Source organism: Quercus lobata, chromosome 2 (assembly GCF_001633185.2).
Source record: "Quercus lobata isolate SW786 chromosome 2, ValleyOak3.0 Primary Assembly, whole genome shotgun sequence".
Lineage (NCBI taxonomy): Eukaryota > Viridiplantae > Streptophyta > Magnoliopsida > Fagales > Fagaceae > Quercus > Quercus lobata.
In genome coordinates this window covers 21,900,653-21,920,728 of record NC_044905.1, presented here as the reverse complement: position 1 = coordinate 21,920,728, position 20,076 = coordinate 21,900,653, and the positions used below count along the sequence as shown (strand labels likewise).

Genomic DNA, 20,076 nt, shown 5'->3' with positions numbered 1-20,076 from the left:
CTCTGAAACCCACAAAATGACCAAAATACCCCTAAAACTTAAAAATTACTAAAATACCACCAAAACCCAAAAACTGACCAAAATACCCCCGAAACCTAAAAATGACCAAAATACTCCCAAAACCCAAAAAATGACCAAAATACCTCTGAAACCCAAAAAATGACCAAAATACCCGTAAAACCTAAAAATGACCAAAATACCTCCAAAACCCAAAAAATGACAAAAATACCCTCGAAACCCAAAAAATGACCAAAATTCCCCCAAAACCCAAAAAATGACTAAAATACCCCTAAAACCCACAAAATGACCAAAATACCTCCAAAATCTCTAAAATGAGCAAAATACCCCCCAAAACCTCTCAAATGTCCAAAATATCCCAAAAACCCAAAAACTGACCAAAATACCCTCAAAACCCAAAAAATAACCAAAATACCCCCAAAACCCACAAAATGAGAAAAATACCTCCAAAACCTCTAAAATGAGCAAAATACCCCCCTCCAAAACCTCTAAAATGTCCAAAATATCCCCAAAACCCAAAAATTACCAAAATACCCTAAAAACCCTAAAAATGACCAAAATGCTTCATAAACCTAAAAAATGACCAAAATACCCCCCTAAACCTTAAAAATGACCGAAATACCTTTGAAACCTTAAAATTACCAAAAATACCCCCGAAACCTAAAAAATGACCAAAATACCTCTGAAACCTGAAAAATGATTAAAATACCCCAAGACCTAAAAAATGACTAAAATAACCCCAAAACCTATTACAATGACCAAAATACCCCAAAAACCTAAAAAAATGACCAAAATACCCCCAAAACCTAACAATTCAAAATACGCCCTAAACCTAAAAAATTACCAAAATACTCCTTAAACCTAAAAATTACCAAAATACTCCATAAACCTAAAAAATGACCGAAATACCTCTAAAACCTAAAAAATAACTGAAATACCCCAAAAACCTAAAAAAATTACCAAAATATCCTAAAACCTAAAAAATGATCGAAATACCCCCAAAAACCTAAAAAAAAATGACCAAAATAACCCCAGAACCTAAAAAAATGATCGATAAAAACCCTTGAAACCCAAATTATGACCAAAATGCCCCTAAACATGTAAGATGACCAAAATACACCCGAAACATCTAAAATTACCGAAATAAAGATTTCAGGGTATTTTGGATGTTTCAAGGATATTTTTGATAAATTAAAGGTTCTAAGAGTCTTTCATTCATTTTATAGGTTTCGAGAGAATTTCGGTAATTTTTTAGGTTTCGAGGTTATTTTGATCATCTTTTAGATTCTAAGGGTATTTTAGCCATTTTTTAGGTTATGAGGACATTTCTGTCATCTTTTAGTTTTAGGGTTATTTCGATAAATTTCTAGGGTTCAAAAGTATTTTGGTAATTTTTAGGTTTTGGGGTATTTCGGTAATTTTTTAGGTTTCAATGGTATTTTGGTCATTTTTAGGTTTCAAGGGTATTTCGGTCATTTTTCAAGTTTCAAGGGTATTTGGTATTTTTTGAGTTTTGGGGGTATTTTGGTATTTTTTGAGGTTTTGGGGGTATTTTAGTCATTTTTAGGTTTACATTTTACTTCATAACAAACACTAGTTTCCTAAGCATTTTCAAGTAAGCAACAACTAGATGACTAACAAGTTGTGTATCAAAAATTTCTTCAGGGGCTGCTCATTCAAGTTCCCCAAGAGAGTTTTAGAAAACAGGCCAGCACCACAACATACCTATATATATGGCCACAAGCCCAACTCAATTAAAAGTGTGAGAACGGAAGGAAAAAAAATGGAATAAATTTTCTTTTGTTTTGTAAAATCAAAATGAAAATAAATATAAATGATTGATTTCTAATCAACGCCACATCTTCAATCTTCCCAAAAGGTAAAGAAAAGAGAACATATTCTATCAGCATTTCTACTCCTACCAAACTCAGAAAGAAAATCAGTCTCTCGTTTTCATTCTGTGTATCCTTTCCTTCTTACCTAACAAAAGCCTTGAGAGCACTCAAAAAGGATCCTGCAATTATACTCTGATTACATGCAGCTTTTAAACGAGCAGAGGGTGGCCGATGACAAGTACTAAATGCAATCATCATAGTGGGGCTAACAATTTTCGTAATTCTAAGATATCAAGTTTTATTCTAAGCTCCAGCTATAAATGATTAAAATGAAGCCCTGATTAATACATAATACTTCCAAATCAACGCAGCAAACAAAAAGCAACTAGTGCAAAGCCCTAATAGCATAAACTCTAAATCCTCACATGCTATGCGACCAGCAACAGTTTTTAAAGGCTACAGTAACTCCGATGCAGAGTACACCAGATCAAGAAACTGCCATTTCCAAAGTCAATTGTTTCACATCAGTTTGAAACATAACACAAAGGGTCTGCAGCACGCCCGCCAATTTTATCCAAGTGATGGTTCCAACGTGGATATGTCAACCTATGATGGCACTACAAATAACAAATTTTAAAACAGTTAGTATATGCTCCTAGCAAGACTTTTTTTCCAAAAATATAACACAAGTGTACTAACAAAATGCTATAACAAAAAAGCTAGTGTTTTCTACAGCAAAACATATAAGGAAAAATGCCAACATTCAATTCATAGAACTAACAAAATGAAAAATAAAATAGAAAGAATAAATTGGCTAATTCACGTATATTAAAAAGAGAGAGATACTTCTAGGTCATGAAATCAACTGGGATACACTACACGCTACTAGGGAAAGGTGTGGAGATTGATACAATGTCCATCAGCATCTTTCCCTCGTACAACGGGAAAGCACACACAAAAGGCAGAATTTGGTATAATTTATTGAAAAATACAATTCATGCTAGCAAACACCCAAACTCAACCGAAATGAAAAGACTTCTGTCACACCAAACCGCATAATTATCAAATATTTGAAATCCAAATTGCCAAATAGGTTCCAATATACCCTCATCAAATAACTAATGTAAAGCTGGGTTCGAATAAATGAAAAATGGATGGAACCATTAACACGCATGAGACTTACTGTATGTAGAGGTATCAATCTGTTCAGGAAGTTCTTTTATATCCACCTCAAACCTCATCTGAACCTGCAACCATCCAACCAAAGAAAATTAGATCCACCAACATTTGAGCAACAAAACAATAAAAAGTAAAATACTGGATGCCATACATTATTGAGAACCTCCGAATCAGAAGCAGATGAAACAAACGTAATTGCAAGCCCTTTGGTGCCGAACCTACCAGCTCTACCAACCTGTTAGAAGCAGCCAGAAATCTCAGGAATGACAATGTAAAAGAAACAATATCAGATAAATGATCATAATTACTTTGTACCTACCCTGTGCAGATAAGTGTCTGCCGAATCTGGCATGTCATAATTGATGACAATGTTAACGCGTTCAATGTCTATCCCCCTACCAACCAAATCGGTGGCTACAAGAATCCTTGACTGCCCTTCCTTAAAACCTTTGTAGCGCGTCAACCTTTCAGAAAATCATGTTATTCCACATATTAGACCAACACTTTTTTTATAAGTAACAAAAACTTATTGAAAAAGGGAAGAACCATTATGTAACACTTTTTTTATAAGTAACAAAAACTTATTGAAAAAGGGAAGAACCATTATGTACACATGATATATACACAACTCCTAAAGAATTAGAATTTAGAGTTCTCAAAAACTAGGATTTCAGCTCAATAACCAAGACCTCTAAACTGAAGAAACAACAGAAAAACCAGAAAAGCCAAACACATTTCAACCTAAAAGATAATAATTAAACATGGGAAAATTGAAGAAACGCAAAATAAATGTGTCAACCTGATAATATAAAAAATAAAATAAAAACATCATAAATCCATACTATTGCACAAGAAAAAATCATTTGTAATTGGAAAAAAAAAAAAAAAAAAGAGGTGGTTTTGTGTAGTTTTGCTGCTCAACTGCTATGAACATTTCAATTTTATTCTTTTCCTTCCAATTGCAACAACGTTACAACCGGACATTTAGCAATGATTCAATGTTACCCTCTATGATTGGAGCTCTAAGAGAACCTTACAAGTTATAAGTAACACCACATAAGTAAACATGGCACCATTTTAATCCAGTTGCCGTTCTGCCACAGAAACATTAATAAAAAATAGTTTAAAATTTTTTTTTTTTCTTTGAACCCCAAATCTCTTATTTGACGACAAGAGACTTTATCAATTGGGCTAGCTGGACCCCACAATGTTAACTTAAATCAAACAGGTTTGGACAAAGGGACAACATTAAAAAAAAAATGTTAAAAATCTGATTACTGAATTTTAGGACAAGAACAAAATTTAAAATATCAATAGAAGTCGGAATATCAAAATTGAACTTCACCCAAAATAATATAACATTGTAGCATACTGAAGTGAAATACCCCTTAAAATTTTAAAACATGAGAGCATTAACAATCCCTTATAGTTTACTTACAAGTCTACAATAAATATGATACAAAATTAATCCATAAAGGAGTGTCTTAAGAAATAACATATCCAGGGTGCATCATAAACACCACAAAATCAAGCACAACTTCTAAGCCACACACAATAACAATGACTGTGTGCAATTCTTGGAGAAAATATTAACCAAAATAGTCCAAGTACACAGGGAGTATACATGGAAACAAGAAAATCTTGATCTTAAAAGTACAAAGATCAAGCATATCCAAAAGAGTATACATAAAGGAAATTACATTAGACAGAGAATGGTAAAATTAGCCATATAAAGTATAAACTATGAAATACAAAGCAGAACAGCAGCATAAAATAAACAATAAAAATCAGGGTGCATTATTATAGATAAGTAGCTTCAAATACAAACCTTTCCTCCTGGGACATCCCAGAATGGATGCATATGGAGGGAAAATTGCACTCCTTCAGTAGCTTGTTCAGTTCAGCTGCTCTATTAACACTTTTGACAAAGATAACAACTTGATTGAAGTCCAGTGCATCGAGGAGGTCATTCAACTTGCGGTTTTTCTCTGACTCGCTCAATTTGATGTAGTGCTGCCATTATAATTGTCAGAGTTAAGAAATATCAGCAAAGACCAGAAAGGTGAAACTTAAAAACAACTTTAAAATATATAATACCTGAACAAGACCATGCAGGGTCAACTTGGCCTCGTCGTCAACATAAATTTCCATTGGCTGTAAGGAACAAATGTCACAGTAAATCATATTAGGGCCTTTCCTCAAGCTATGGAATCCAGAACGAAATTAATGATGGATGCACATCCTGTGAATCAAGATCCTGCTCCATCTGCTTTGTCTCCTCGCAGGTACTTTCCCAGTCATGCCAATCAAGAACCATTGGCATTCACAGAAATCTACTGCTAAACTGACAGCAAAATCCACGAAGATAACCACCCACCCCTATCCCCCTCACTTGAAAGTCAAAGCACACACCCAACATCCGTACTCATAAAGTAAAAAGATTAAATGCGTAAGAAAAATAAGTGCAAAACAAAAAGACACTAATCCCATACGATTTTGGGACCACCTAAACATTTGCCACCTTCTTACTCAAACCTCCCCATAGAATGACTGGATATAACACAACGCCAATAACAAGCTAACAGTGACGGAACCACCAGACCTCTAATTTCTATAACTTGACTCTCGGAGAAAGTGGGCATAATGAAAAATAGACTTCTAAATTCAAGTAGTACTGGCCATGGAACATTACTTCTTGCATAAATCTCTTGCAAACTGGGCGGATTTCTTTGCTGAGTGTTGCAGAAAACATCATTACTTGTTTATCATGAGGAGTCATCTTGAAGATCTCCTGCACATCTCTCCTCATGTCTGCATAAAGTATAAATCATAAAATGATTAAAGTTAATCCCTTTAATACCAGAAAACTTGACATTGAAAGAATAAATTTAATCAAATCAAGGTTAGAGGGTGGTTATGTCTTATACCAAGTGATTCAAGCATCTTGTCACATTCATCCAGAATAAAATGCCTCACATTCTTCAAAGAAAGGTCCTTCTCTCTTGCCAGTGCCAATATTCTTCCAGGCGTTCCAACAACAATATGAGGGCATTCGTTTTTCAGCAAATCCTTGTGAACTTTGATGTTGACACCACCGTAGAAGACAGCAACCTTTAGATCAGGCAAGTATGTGCTGAATCTCTCAAACTCATGACAAATCTACAGAGTTTTGAATGAAAAAATGAGGGACTAGACAAACTAATAATCTTAACAATGGAAGGCAAACGTGTTTTATAAGCCTTTCGAAAATGGAAGATATTAAATATACCTGGTATGCTAACTCCCTTGTATGACACAGAACAATTGCAGAAACTTGGCCGGCAACAGGTTCAATCTGCTGCAATGTTGAAAGAACAAAAACAGCAGTTTTTCCCATTCCAGACTTAGCTTGACAAATGACATCCATACCCAGAATAGCTTGAGGGATACATTCATGTTGCACTGATGAAGAACCAAAGAAAATTGGATCGAAGGAACCATCGGTAAGTAAAATATAACCTCTCTGATCCTTTTAATGGAAAGGGTAACCAAACCACATAAGTTTCCCGAAATCAAGTTTATGACAATAGTATATTACCTGAAAACAAAAATTAAAATAAATTAGGGAGCATAAACCCAAAAAATAGTAACAAATAAACATGCAATACAGGAAAAATTCACATAGGCTAAGATACAAAACAGGTGAAAGAACTGTTTATATACACAGAACTGAACTCAAGTAAACACCAAATTAAAAAGACCAATGTGCTGGCCAAAACAGAACTGGAAATATTTCATTCAGACCAACAGTATTCACTGGAATAGAAATTACAATAAAATAGACCAAGTCAACATATTTCCCTCTTACACACTAAAAAATATGTTTAGGGAAAAGAAAAAGGAAATCCATAATTCATCTACAGAAAATTGATATATGAATAGCATACACGAGTGCAACAAAAAAAATAGAATCCCTAGGAGTGCTGCTAAAGCATAATTCATGCCGACCACAAAATATTTGAAAAAATAAATCTCATAATTTCTGCCAAAGCATAATTCATGCAGAAATACAGGGTTACAGGTCACAGAATATTTGATAACAAGCTCTGAATAATTAGATTTGTTGTCAGCCAACCACTAATCCCTTTTTAACCTTTTATTCCGAATTTTCCTTAAACTAGCAAAGGTTATAAGGTTATTAGACGATATAGCTTCACCAACAAAAATAGTTGAGAAAATGCTTAGATAGTTTGCCTTCAGAAGGATGCTCAAATCCCGAGTCCACAATAGCTCGAAGAAGCTCTGGCTTCAAAAGAAAGTCTCTGAATCCTGAACTGTGAATTCCAACATAGCCCCTGCAAAGAAGGAAGAATCACATTTATAACCAACCATAGACCAATATTGCTATGGGAACTTGTCATGGTTAGTATACATGACTACCAACTAAAAGAGGAAAAGAAACATCCATACATCAAGTTGAAAATGCAATAATAATCCCACCCAAATGTGAGATATGGTTCAAAATTGTACTAATAACATTTTTTTGGGTGGAAAAATACAAAAAATCCCTCTGTGATTTCTCTGTAAAACACAAAACCCCCCTGAAGTTTTGAGTTCAACCTGTGGTATTGTTTTATGGTAAACCATTAAACATCCATGAAAATCAACCATGAATTGGTCATTTGATCACACGTCCATATTTAGAGTTGATTTTCACATAAAAAATAGCGCAGCAGGGTTTTTTCCTCAATGGGTTAATGATTTATATGGTAACCACAGGGAGATTTTGTGTTTTCCTTTTTTAAATAAAATGAAAGCAAGAGACCATATTAGACACACAAACTTTTTAATCAAAAAAGGGAGACTTACTCGTTCCTCAATTTTCTGAGAAACCAAACACGGTTTACAATAGTGCCAAAAGGAATAGTTTGATTCTCCTACTCCTATGTTTGAAACTAACTAGGTCTTAACAAAACACAAACGAATACATTCAAAGTAATGTTTTCTTTCCCATTTTCCCATCAAATCCGAGCAAGCAAACAAACAAACAATGAGACATCTATTTCCTAAACTATCTGATAAAGCAAACAGGCAACATATAAAGCAAAATCAAAAAACGAAAACAACAGCACACAAGGGCTACTCTAACTCACTTCTTGACTGTTTCGCCGTTGACTTTGGCTGCGACGGAGGCCGGGGCATTGGCTTCTTCATCATCGTAATCAACAAGCTCTTCTTCGTAACCATCGTTCTCCCTGGTCTCTCCCATATTCTGTACAAATACACAAAACAGATTAGCGATTAGGGTTTCGGAAAATTAGGGTTTGGAAAATGAAATTGAAGGAGAGAGAGAGATTAGAGCAATCTTTACCTGAGAGGCTGTGTGAGAAGGTTGGAAATTAGGGTTAGGGTTAGGGTTTGGAGAGTCTGCAAATGAAAAAGGTTAGCTGAAAAATACTAGGAGAGAGAGAGAGAGAGAGGTCGAAGAGAAAGACAGTAGAAACAACAACACGAGCACACAACTCCAGAGTGAGTAAGAATAGGGTTTGGAGTGTCATTTTATAGAGAGCGATTTCGGAGTATTGACCGGAATGCCCTTGTTATCTGTCAATCATATCTTATCTATGGAATGTGAATATGTATCCATATCATTCGAAAAACATGTTTGGTATCCATTTCTCCAATTTTTTTATACAATCATAAATAACCCTATTATCTAATCAAAAACCAATTTAATAAAATTCAAACTAATGATCACATAAAGTGAATAAATAGTTATTAATAAAAAATATATAGTTATTAATAGTTATTACTATCTTCTCAAAAAAAAAGTTATCATACAAAAAATGATAATAATATAATTCAAATTCACCTCAAAAACGACACCATTTACTTCTCTCTTATTTCACTTCATTATACTTCCAAACCTCCCTCGTCCAATCAAAAGAGAAGGATATATTCACATGTCATCCAACATTAGTAAAATACAACCGGAGAGAACTAAATTACATTTTGATTTTTTTTTTTTTTTTTTGAGAAGATGAACCTTCTAAATTTACGGATGATGAAAAATAGAGAAAAAAAAGTTGGGAAAAATTTTTTTTGTAGGTATTTGGTTGGAGGGAGGAGGGGAAAGAAAATTAGTAAGTCGGATATTTTTTCTCCAAACCCATCAAAAAGTTTTCTCCCTAAAATAAGGAGAAAATTGAAAGGAAAATAACTTAATGTTTTGAGCTAACAAAAATGTCCATGTGCATTTGCACATGAGTTTGTCATTTCTTGCCAATTTGCCTCTTTTTTTTTCTTTTCTTTTTTTCCTTTGGTTTTTGTTTTTGTCTCTCCGTTGTACTATTTGTTTCCCTTTTTTTGTTCCTTTCTTCCTTTTTTTTTTTTTTTTTTTTGTCTTTTCTTGTACTCCTCATTTTTTTTTTTTTCGCTCATATTCCTTTGGCTTGGTTCTCTTTTTATTTGAAGCGTACACTCACAATTTTTCAATAAAAAATGTGTGTTACTTTTTTGTTTTATTTTAATGAGGACATAATTGTAAATTTATATTAGCTTTAATTTCCATCTTCTCATTTTTTTTCTTCTTAACTAAACAAATAAGTTTTCCATCTCCCAACTTTTTCATCATCCCAACCAAACACAAATGAGGAAAATCTAATCTCTTCTATACTCCCACTTTTCTATCTCTTCTCCATTTTCTATCATCTCATTTCTACTTTTCCACCCTCTAACAAAACAGTCCCTAAATATATTCAAAAAATACATAATTTTTTAACTTATTTTTAAATTAATACACTTTAAAAAAATGAATTGAATCCATGCTTTCAAGATTTGAAAATCATGAATTTAATGGTGTGTCCAGTTTTACAGAAATGTAGTGTGCTTGTGTCTCATAAGCCATACCTTAATAGGTTACTTATTTTCTTTTCTTTCTCTTAAAACATTTTTTGTCTATTGAAAAAAAAATCTGAAAATTATATATTTAACTTACAATTTCAAAATTAGTCGTGAATATTTTAATAGGACAAATCGTCCGTGGATAAATTTGTTTCGGAACAAAACAATAAAAATTAAGTTAAGGATTCACTCTTTTAACATTTCAATATAAAATAATGAGTTCGGCTCACATTTTTTATAATGTTTCAATTTTCGAATAAGTTTCATAAATTTAATATTTTCAATATTTTTTATTAAAATAAAAATTTCAGCCTAATCAAGCTAAATTACCTACCATTACCAAATCAAGCTAAAAATTCACAACGAAACCGAGACCATAAATCTGTCTATTTGGGCTTGTGCTCCAGCCCTGCCTGGCCCTACACGCTTTTCTCACTAAGGTCCAAAGCCAATCTTGAATCCATGGGCCAACACTGCGCCACGTTTCAATGTGAGAAAAAAAAAAATCTTGTTTTCCATTTCCAACCAGTTCCAACCGCCAAGTAACTTACCTTACCTAGACCAAATTCAACTGGAACTTGGTTCTCAAATCTTCAATGGCTTCTGTTCTGTGCTCAGCACCCATAACTTCCTTCAATGCTACACCAAAACCAGGTCTCTCTCTCTCTCTCTCTCTCTCCCTCTCAATACCCTGAAGTCACTTATAATTTAGCAAATTCATTGTTGACTTCTGTTTTGCTAAGGAATTGTCTGTTCATTCCAATGATCAGGGAAGTGTATGAGCAATGATAACAATCAAAAGCATGCTCAATATGATGTGTTCCAAAATTCTCCAGCTGCTAAATTTGGCAAACTGAAAGCTAAGGTCCTGCCTTTTCACATTTAAATCAGTTCCAATAGTTGGGTTCTTTATGGTATTTAAATTTGCAACTTAGTGGATAATATAATTGAGATGTTTATTGGTAAGAATATATATTGCATTTTTTTTTTTGTTACATATTATGATTTTGATTTGTGTTTCTCTTTTCACGATTTCACCCTTATCCAAGTAGGCTGCAAAAAGTAATCAAAGTGGCAAATCGAAAAGCATTATTTGTGCTGATTGTGATGGAAATGGTAAGCTTAAAGTAGTTGGTACATCTTTGATTATCAAAAGATAAACAAATAAAATTGGTACATCTGAGAATACAGGTCCTTTCCGCTTGATCTTTGTTCACTAATTTAAGATGACTGTGGGACTTACTATTGAATGGTTTGTGTTGCTGTTACACTAAAAAGCATTTTAGTGAGCTAACTACATGTTTCCGATGATGAAGGAGTAGAAAATTTCAAAAGAGAATAAATTCTATGGTCACTTGAAAGAGTGCTCATACTTCCAAGTTATGAAAGGAGAAAAGAAACAATTGAAAGAGTATGGAGGTTATATATATATATATATATATATATATATATTTAAAAATGTGTACAATGGGCATGCAGGTGCAATTCAATGTTCGCAATGCAAAGGTAGCGGAGTGAACTCTGTTGACATTTTCAATGGACAGTTCAAAGCTGGTGACTCATGTTGGCTTTGCGGGTAACTACTTCCAGTTACTTCTTCTTCTTGTTTTTGTTTTTGTTTTTCTTTGTTTTTTTATTTTATTTTTTTATTGCCATTTGCATGTGTTATCTGTACTACTACTGGAAAAAATACCACATCACTGCCCTTGTGATCTTATACAATAATTACAATTTCAAGGATGATCCCCAAAAAAAAAAAAAAAAAAATTTACAATTTCAAGGGTGGAGACTGGAAAGAATGCTTATGTTAGAGGGGAGAGGAAGAGAGGGCCGAGAGGATCATTTAGCTTGCACATAGCAGATACAAACATAATTAAGAACTATACAATTCTGTTGCTTATCATTCTTACTATAATTTCTTTCCCTCACAGTGGTAAAAAGGAGATGTTATGTGGAAATTGCAATGGAGCAGGTTTCCTTGGAGGTTTCATGAGCACCTTCGATGAATAGATTTTTTGTTGTTTTTCTGCTATTTCCGAAGAATTGAAGTTGAGAGCTGGATGATGCAGCAGGAGTGCTTGTGCCATATATAGAAGTCTGATTTGGTCCTCAGTAGTCAGTACCCTAGAGCAGTTGTATGTTAGTGAACACATGTATCAACATAGGAGGTTTTTCTTGGAGCATTTATAGCTTTTGTATGATATTGTGGCATGTAAATCCCTTCTCTGTTTTCGTCTAAATATTGGGCATGTATGTTAGAAAGTACACTGGTGCTAAAGCAAGCAGAAGACAATGATAGTTTCCCCCTACCCATTCCTGTGAGAACTAAACCTACTCATTACTGTGAAGGCTAGATTTCTGTTAGTTATTTCTTCTCATTTGTATTACATCACCAGGTTGCATTTAGGGCAGGAGATTGGAGGATTCTGCATTCTGCAGTGGCAGTGCAAGTTTGGAAAAACAATTTGTACCTATTTTGGATCCACAAAATTGATAAAAATTCTCATTCCATAAATTTCACTAATAGCATTTTTCATTTATTTAAAATTCCATAGTCCATAGTCCTTATGATTACTAAATTCCAATAAGAAAAAAATATTTCGAATGTGCATATTGGATGTTAATACTTAATAGCTCTTCAGGAACTCATCCATTTGTTGTTGGAGCAAGCGAGTCGCCTCAGATTTAGGATGAAAAACATGAAACACATGCGGCTCTCCCTCAGTCTCCACCAGCCTCACCACTTCAACCCCTTTCTTCCTCAAAAATTCTGCATACGTAACTCCCCTTTCCTTCAAGAAGTCCAAGCCAGCCACAAAAACCACCACCCTAGGAAATTGATACCATTCAGATGCAGACAATTCTGCCTTATCAAAATTACAGCCAAAGTAATCACGATTTGATCCTTCTGGTATACTTAGTCCCCAGAACATGTCATTGCTTGCCACATTCCCTGCTTCTCCTTCAGCCATCTCATTCTCAGTCCTCTTCTCACTCCCAAAATAAGGATGTATCAACAACAATCCCTTGATTTTTACATTACAAGTTTTGTTCTGAATTGCTTTGATGGCAAGATGGTGTGCAATGTTCCCTCCAGCACTGTCGCCAGAGAGAAACACACGTGAAAGATCAGCTTGCTCAAGCCATGGTTCAGACCTTACTTGGTGACTAAGCCAATCTAGTGAGCTATAACAATCTTCATATGCTATAGGGAGACGATTTTCTGGAGCTAAACGATAGTCAACAGAGAGAACAATGGATTGTGATGCCACAGAGAAATCTCCCAGGAAATGATGGTAGCCAAGCCATGTAGTCGAGCCAATGCAAAAGCCACCACCGTGGAAATAAACCACAACAGGAAGCTTACTTGAGAACCCCTGAGTAGGAGTACTAGGAAGAAATAACCTTCCAGTAATTGGCTTTGATGAGTCAATGATCACATCCTTGAACTTGTGTCCATTAATTGATTCGGTTGAGGCCGGGACAATCTCAGGATCAAAGCGTTTTACAGACCCATCAGAAAAGACTTGAAGGAAACCAGGTGCTTCTGCTATTATGGACATTGTTCTTACAAAGGCGGGGGGAGAATCGAACACTAAGTTCTCTGTCTTGTTTCTAAGAGTTTGTGGGGGTAGTTATAATAGGTTCATTGGAAATGTGCTAACTAAAATAAAGCTTTAGTATAATGGCAATGGGTTGGTCATGACAAGTGCATTGGGAATTTGGGAGTATGTTTGTGAGAAGTTAGGTTGGAACTTTGAAGTCTTTGAGATTGTGGGTTGATGGAATGGTAGAATGACCACAAGGAACATGCCAGGTAGCGGTTGTAGTTGAACTCTGATGACCTTCTGCTTATGATACTTAACACTGCCCCACTTGTTACTGGAGATCCATTATTTGGGAACTATTTTACAGAAATAGAAATGTCTATTGAACAAATTTAAAAATAAAAATAAAAATTCAATAGTTGGGAGAGAGGGAACGTCTGGAAACAGTAACATACTCTTGACCATTGAACAACATTCTCTCTCTCTTTCTTTTCTACAGACCCCAACATACTCTTTTTTTCGTTTATTCACTTTGCAACAAATATGTGGAGAAGCAACATGTCCTGTTGTTCCACTCATTTTTGTTTTTTGTTGTTTGTTTTTAATAAACATAAATAATAATTACAAATTTGTTGAGGGAGACTACACCTTCGACGTTTTTACTTAATCTAAAAACTTGGGCTCTACTCCTTTTTTTTCTTTTTTTCAGCTCTACCCCCTTTTTGTTTCCTGTTTCATTTTTCTTATCATATTTTCGGGTATTGATGACACAGAAAGAGGATTGCATTCTCAGATGCCAAAAACAATTACCAGCAAGCAGTTCAATAAGAATAAAGAAAGGGGAGGGCAGGCTAATGCACTGGAGAAGGTATTTAGTATCACGGTGATATACTAAATCTCTCTTACAGGGGTGGAAACCCTAGCAAGAGATATATGATACATCAGTGTCTAAAAACAAAAACTGAATGCACTGACAGTGGCACCTAAACGTAACAAGCCGCAAGACAACATGCTAGCGCGAGAAACAACCCTAAAAATTTTGCCAAAAGCAGAAAATGAGAATCAAATAAGAATGATTAAAATTATCAGAGAGAAATACAATCTCAATGAATTCGTCCAGTTACTTTTCATCAAAATCAAAGCCCATCCAAACTCCAAAACTAGACATAGCCACAGCCCAGATAGCCACATCTACAACAAATGGTTTGGCAAAGGAAAAATCAATGGCAAACCAAAATTTTTCTCTGCATGCTATTGTTCACCTCATTTCACATTGAAAAAACAAAAGTAGGAAAGATCCTCCATTGCACAAACCGATTATAGTCAGCTTTCAATAAGTAGTGGTCCTTAATATTCAAGCTAAAAACATCATTTTGAAAAAATAGATCAAAAGCATACCAAGATCTGAAATTCTCTACAAAAGAGGGAAAAAAGATTTTCCAAAGTACCATCCAGAAAGTGGTTATTAGCATACAATTGTGTTGGTATCCAGTGACAATGGAAAGGGAAATGTACAAGGGAATGGGAGAGAGAGAATTACTCTATAACTATTTGGCTGCTTGTTCTAGGAGAGGAATATTTTTCAACTCCGTTGCATTGTTTTGCAGAGGGGGCAATGAAAACTCACTCACTGTTGAGCTTCCACTCCGAATCTCTTTTACGGCACGCAATGCTGATAACGTTAGCTTCATGTACATGCTCTCCATAGTCTCGATTTCTGCGAGTTCTTTGGGAACTTTAAGTTGTTTTTGTTTACTTTCAGTCGCAGCCTTGGGATCATTCCCTTCTTCCTTATTGGTTGCTTCAGGACAGCCTGAAGGGTCATCATTCTTGGAGAAAAGATTATCAAGCACACATTCACACTCTTTCACAAGATTGTTAAGCACATCAGTTGAGAAGAATGGTTCTTGCAAGACTTTTTGGATAAAAGGCAGGCGAACAAGAGCACCGCTTCGCTTGTCATATTTCTTCAGTATCTTCACTAATCCTGTGTATATCATATCACAGCTATTACTAGGAAAGAAAAGAAATGCGCACTATGTTGTCAGAATCTAAATTTAAAATAAATAAAAAAGAGGTCACAAGAGCTGACAGTCAAATATTAACCATCCATTTGTTGATCAATTTCTCCTCCAGGCCTCCCAAAAAATGTTTCTCTTCATGACATCTAATTTTGCATATTTATCTCATATCATATCAGGCTTGCTAACTATATACAAATTAAACTTAACCTGGATTTTCAACTGATCCAATTAGTTTTTCTATCAACTGGATTTTAAATTTATTCTCTTGCAACCCTTCCTTCAGGATGCAGCTACCCCTTTTTTCCCTATCTTGAACACATAGACAGCAGCCTAGCAAATGTACAATAATGTAATCCAAGAAACCAATCATGCCCAAACATCAATCACATTAATTTGTGACATAGCAACTGTTATTCATCAAAATGTTTTTCTCCTTTTTGTCAGCTTCATTCATGTTTCTCTTTCCCCAAAGAAAAATTCAGCAAAAAATACAAATTTTGTAACAAATGGGTGTTAAGTTACATATTCATGACCATCGTAAGATCCTTGATGCTTGCATCAAGGGACACTCATTTTTACCAACTTGAGGAAGTCTATGTTTGCTTAGTATAAGAGGATGCCAAAATATTCTCATAAACATTAAATAAGCCACTTTTTTAGTACAAGAATTCTGATCAATTTGTAGGAAAAAATTAAGACGGATCAAGAGAAATAGGCTCCCACACCCTCACACTCTCAAAATGGAATTTATATTCAAGTATGACATTCTGCATGTAATGTATGCATTTTTCAGTGCTAGATTAGTTCATGCTAATTATATGAAGGTAAAACATCACTGAAGGCTTCCAACACTCACTCTCTTAAAAGCCATTCTGCCTTAAAAAAAATTTATAAATATTTTCATAGAATTAGCATCTTCCTATGCTACTAAGGGTTTCAGCTACTTCAAAGGAGAAACAATATATGGTTACTCAAGTTTTTCTTGCAATAATTGTCAAGGATCAAAAATTCAAAATTAAACCCATGATATTTCACAAGTTTATCTCACCACATTGTCTATATTGACCTACATGTAAACATGGTATGCTATCTTATATGATACTAACAGTTTGTTGGATTAGTTCTAGCTTATTAGTATTATTTTGCATATCTATAATTACAAGAATCAATGATTGGTTATTTCTCACAAGCATTTGCACAATCAGAATTTGAAGTTAGTCCAGACCACACATCTCTATTGACCATATATTACTTATTTATTCACTAATGACATGGCCCTACACATCCAGGAAAGAGAGAAGCACCTGTGTAGTTAAGTGCACTGTAATTCTCTAAGAGAATCATCTCTCCGTGAAAATCCACTACTTCTCTCCCTACTTCAATCAACTCTTCGCTTGAATCTTTGGCCTTTGCTATACCATCTTGCAGCTCCTACATTCCAACCACAAGCCCAAACAAGTATTTTAATAGATCACTTTAGAACACTTGCCCATGCATATTAAATCCTTTCCTTGCCAAAGGGCATGCCCCAAAGCAATCAATGTATTCCACATATGTAAAGAATCAAAAAAAAAAAGAAGAAGAAGGTAAATGTAGAAATTTCCAGAGACCTTGAAAAACACAAATAAATCATGTGAAGAGCAAGGTGTTTAGTGCCATCAAATATGATGCTTAGATGGTGGTGCTAAGAATGCATGATTTCGTAGGACAAACAAGGACTTGAACATACATGCAGATCAATTGGGAAAGAAATTAATTTAGATTATATAAGAGCACCTCAAGGGACATGGAAACTTAAAAAAACTAATATAACGGAAATCGGAATTGATTAAAGTGTAAGAACTAGCAAAGCATTAATTGTGGAATGCAAATTATAATATACCATATAGACACAATGACATTGAACAAATCAAAGAATATGAAATGGTTAACCATCCTCTTTCCTCAAGGAATGGAAATCATTATTGATTGGGCAGTAAACCAAGAAATGGGAATGATAATTTGATTAAGGCAGGCAGATTGCAGTATTTGTATGAGGGGTTTTAAGCTACAACTCCTGGTGTAGTGAGCTAGACTATTGTCTCTTTTGTGTTCTTTTGCTAGTCAATATTGTCATAACAAAATGACTCTTGCACTTAAAACCAGAGCAGACCATGAACTATAAGAACAAAATATAGATCAATCAAGCAATCTCATCTGCTTCCCATTGCTTTCATTTTCACAAAAACCAAAAACAAACCCTTTTTTTTTTTTTTTAAATATCAGCTTTCCAATTATTCTTCTTCATTCATGACATCTTGTTGCAGGGACCACATCCGAATCTCATATTCAATATGGTCATTTAAATTGCCATTAAAAACAAAAATACTTCAAAACATTTAAAAACCCAAAAACGCAAACGCTCGCAAAGAAAAACTCAATCCTCCATAACATTCTAAAAATGAAAGTACCCATAAACAAACAATTCCTCAATTTCCCATATCTCTAAAAGACAAAAAAAAAAAAAACAAAAAACACATTACCTTCCATCTAATAACGTATTCCTCCTCCTTGTCGACAAAGAAAGCGTTGAACTTGTCGATCTCGACCTCCAAAAGCCTGAGAAAATCGACGAGCTCCTTCGACACCTGGGTCTCGCTTTCTTCGTCGGCTGTGGAAATGGGGTGGTCCAATCTGCGGCGTTTATTGTTGGGTTGATGGGTCGGGTAAATAAGCTTAAGCTGCTTTTTGAGGTCCTTGTAGGACAAGAACTTGTCTTGCCACTCAGGCAGAGTTTCCTCGATAAGGTTGCTTAGGATTTTCCAGAACTTCATGTTGTCGCCGCGCCGCCACAAAACCAGAGATTGCAGTTTGCAAAGGTTCGATAATGGATAGTTATTATATATATGTATATATATATTTGATAAGAACAGCACTGTTGTTGATGTTGGTATGTTTATAGTTATCTGTATCTCATGTGGTTGAGATTGGAATATTCGGAAGGAAGGTGAGAATTCGGGAATATACTCTTTCGGAACAGGAACAGGATAATCTTTCGGAATTATTCTCTACCACTTGCCCCCTCTCTTCCCTATTCTCTCTCTCTCTCTCTCCAACCAACGTCCCAAAAAAGAAAAAGCTCTTTTTTTTAATAGAATTGGATAATTATGATAATTATTCATTATTGGTAATTATAATTATATTTTTATATAGAACTATCTGTTTAGTATTAGGAGTGGAACTTATCTAAAAAAAAAATTATATGTTATTTAGAGAAAATATGACATAAAAATGATAAAATGATATACTTTCCAACTTAGAAATCGATATTCTAATAAAAGATTTAAGGAGTATTTTTTTATATTTTTTATTTAGAGAGTTTCATATCTTGCATAGTTATAATATTAGGAATTCTATCTTAACCATTGTCCCTAACAAACTCAATAATAAGACCAAGATTTAAATATAGATTTTAAAAAATAAAAAAACAAAATAAAAAAACACATCCTCTAAGGTTATTATTTTATTTATGTCAAAGTTTTTCATTCATGCCAGTTTTATGTTCATTTTTTTGTGTTGGGTTTTAATGTCTTATCACATGCTTGGCTATTTGAATGCACCAAGATTCTTTTTCTTTTTCTTTTTTCTTTTTTTTTTATCCACTTATGCTATATGTCTCTCTATAGTCTTAGGTGTAGTTACGGGTGTGTAGCCAACTCGCCAAAATTGACTTGACCTAACCCAACCCACTGGATTGGATCAATTTTTAGGGGTTAGCAGGTTAGGTTGGGTTATGCAAATTTTTTTAACAATTAGTTGGGTTGGATTTGGGACATAATAATCACAAACTCACCTAACCCGACCCACCTATATATTTAAATTTTAAATTATATCTATTTAATATATGTATTTAAAAATATATTATATAGTTAATAATTTTTTATTTAATTTTTTTCCCTCTTCAGCTCTTCCTATATAAAATCCAATTATCTCGCAAACCCTAACAATCTTATTTCTCTTTCTGCTACCTCTCACTCTTACTCCCACTCCACTCCTATTTGTTTATAATTAAGTTGGGATACTAGTTCACGTATATTTTGTTTATCAACTCAGTTGAATATATTTTGTTTATAATTAAGTTGAAATATTAGTTCATGTATATTTTATTTATCAGTTCAAGTAGCAAGTGAGATATATTTTGTACTACTCAATTTAATAATAATAATAATAATAATAAAATAACTGTTGAACCCTTGTGATGGGTTGGGTTGGATTATAATTTTTTTAACTCACCATGATGGGTTACATCGAAAAATCCCCTCAACTCGAGTCAACCTGATCCATACACACCCTTAAGAGTAGTAGAAGTTGTTTAACTTGCATCTTAGGCTCAACTTGGTTTGGGAAAAACAATAAAAACTTGTACTTTTGTTGGTCTATTTAGTAAACAAGTCTAACTCAAATATAATAATGTGTTTATGAACAAACTGTTACATGCGAGCCTCAACTAAATATATCTAATATTATACATTTATAAGTATACATGTATAAAATTGCTTATATGAACTTGATGTTGTGTCAAGTAATGTTTTAACTAAATTCCTAAGATAT

The 20,076-nt window shown here is 34.2% G+C and overlaps 4 protein-coding genes across 5 annotated transcripts; 1 reads left to right on the top strand and 3 right to left on the bottom strand.

Annotated features, from left to right (window-relative positions):
- Positions 1-1,837: 1,837 nt before the first annotated feature.
- LOC115974963 (DEAD-box ATP-dependent RNA helicase 56) lies at positions 1,838-8,555 on the bottom strand. 2 transcript variants are annotated; one of them, XM_031095562.1, is made up of 12 exons: positions 8,383-8,555; positions 8,165-8,283; positions 7,266-7,366; positions 6,301-6,609; positions 5,960-6,191; positions 5,725-5,843; positions 5,130-5,186; positions 4,861-5,045; positions 3,352-3,496; positions 3,184-3,267; positions 3,037-3,100; positions 1,838-2,470 (listed from the first exon to the last, which is right to left on the bottom strand). In XM_031095562.1, exons 4-12 carry the CDS (start codon positions 6,436-6,438, stop codon positions 2,460-2,462), a joined length of 1,035 nt encoding a protein of 344 aa, XP_030951422.1. In that variant the 5' UTR covers positions 6,439-6,609; positions 7,266-7,366; positions 8,165-8,283; positions 8,383-8,555; the 3' UTR covers positions 1,838-2,459. The 2 variants fall into 2 exon arrangements, with proteins under 2 accessions (XP_030951422.1, XP_030951421.1); XM_031095561.1 differs by having other exon boundaries at positions 6,301-6,473.
- Positions 8,556-10,412: 1,857 nt separating this feature from the next.
- On the top strand, positions 10,413-12,287 carry LOC115974962 (protein BUNDLE SHEATH DEFECTIVE 2, chloroplastic-like). Its single transcript, XM_031095560.1, has 5 exons — positions 10,413-10,568; positions 10,685-10,779; positions 10,967-11,030; positions 11,394-11,490; positions 11,846-12,287. Exons 1-5 carry the CDS (start codon positions 10,511-10,513, stop codon positions 11,922-11,924), a joined length of 393 nt encoding a protein of 130 aa, XP_030951420.1. The 5' UTR covers positions 10,413-10,510; the 3' UTR covers positions 11,925-12,287.
- A 120-nt stretch (positions 12,288-12,407) lies between these two features.
- On the bottom strand, positions 12,408-13,793 carry LOC115974961 (probable carboxylesterase 6). Its single transcript, XM_031095559.1, has one exon. The coding sequence runs from the start codon at positions 13,475-13,477 to the stop codon at positions 12,542-12,544; it is 936 nt and encodes a 311-aa protein (XP_030951419.1). The 5' UTR covers positions 13,478-13,793; the 3' UTR covers positions 12,408-12,541.
- A 942-nt stretch (positions 13,794-14,735) lies between these two features.
- On the bottom strand, positions 14,736-18,543 carry LOC115974960 (SPX domain-containing protein 1-like). The gene is made up of 3 exons (XM_031095558.1): positions 18,009-18,543; positions 16,791-16,917; positions 14,736-15,449 (listed from the first exon to the last, which is right to left on the bottom strand). Exons 1-3 carry the CDS (start codon positions 18,297-18,299, stop codon positions 15,010-15,012), a joined length of 858 nt encoding a protein of 285 aa, XP_030951418.1. The 5' UTR covers positions 18,300-18,543; the 3' UTR covers positions 14,736-15,009.
- Between the last annotated feature and the right edge of the window lie 1,533 nt (positions 18,544-20,076).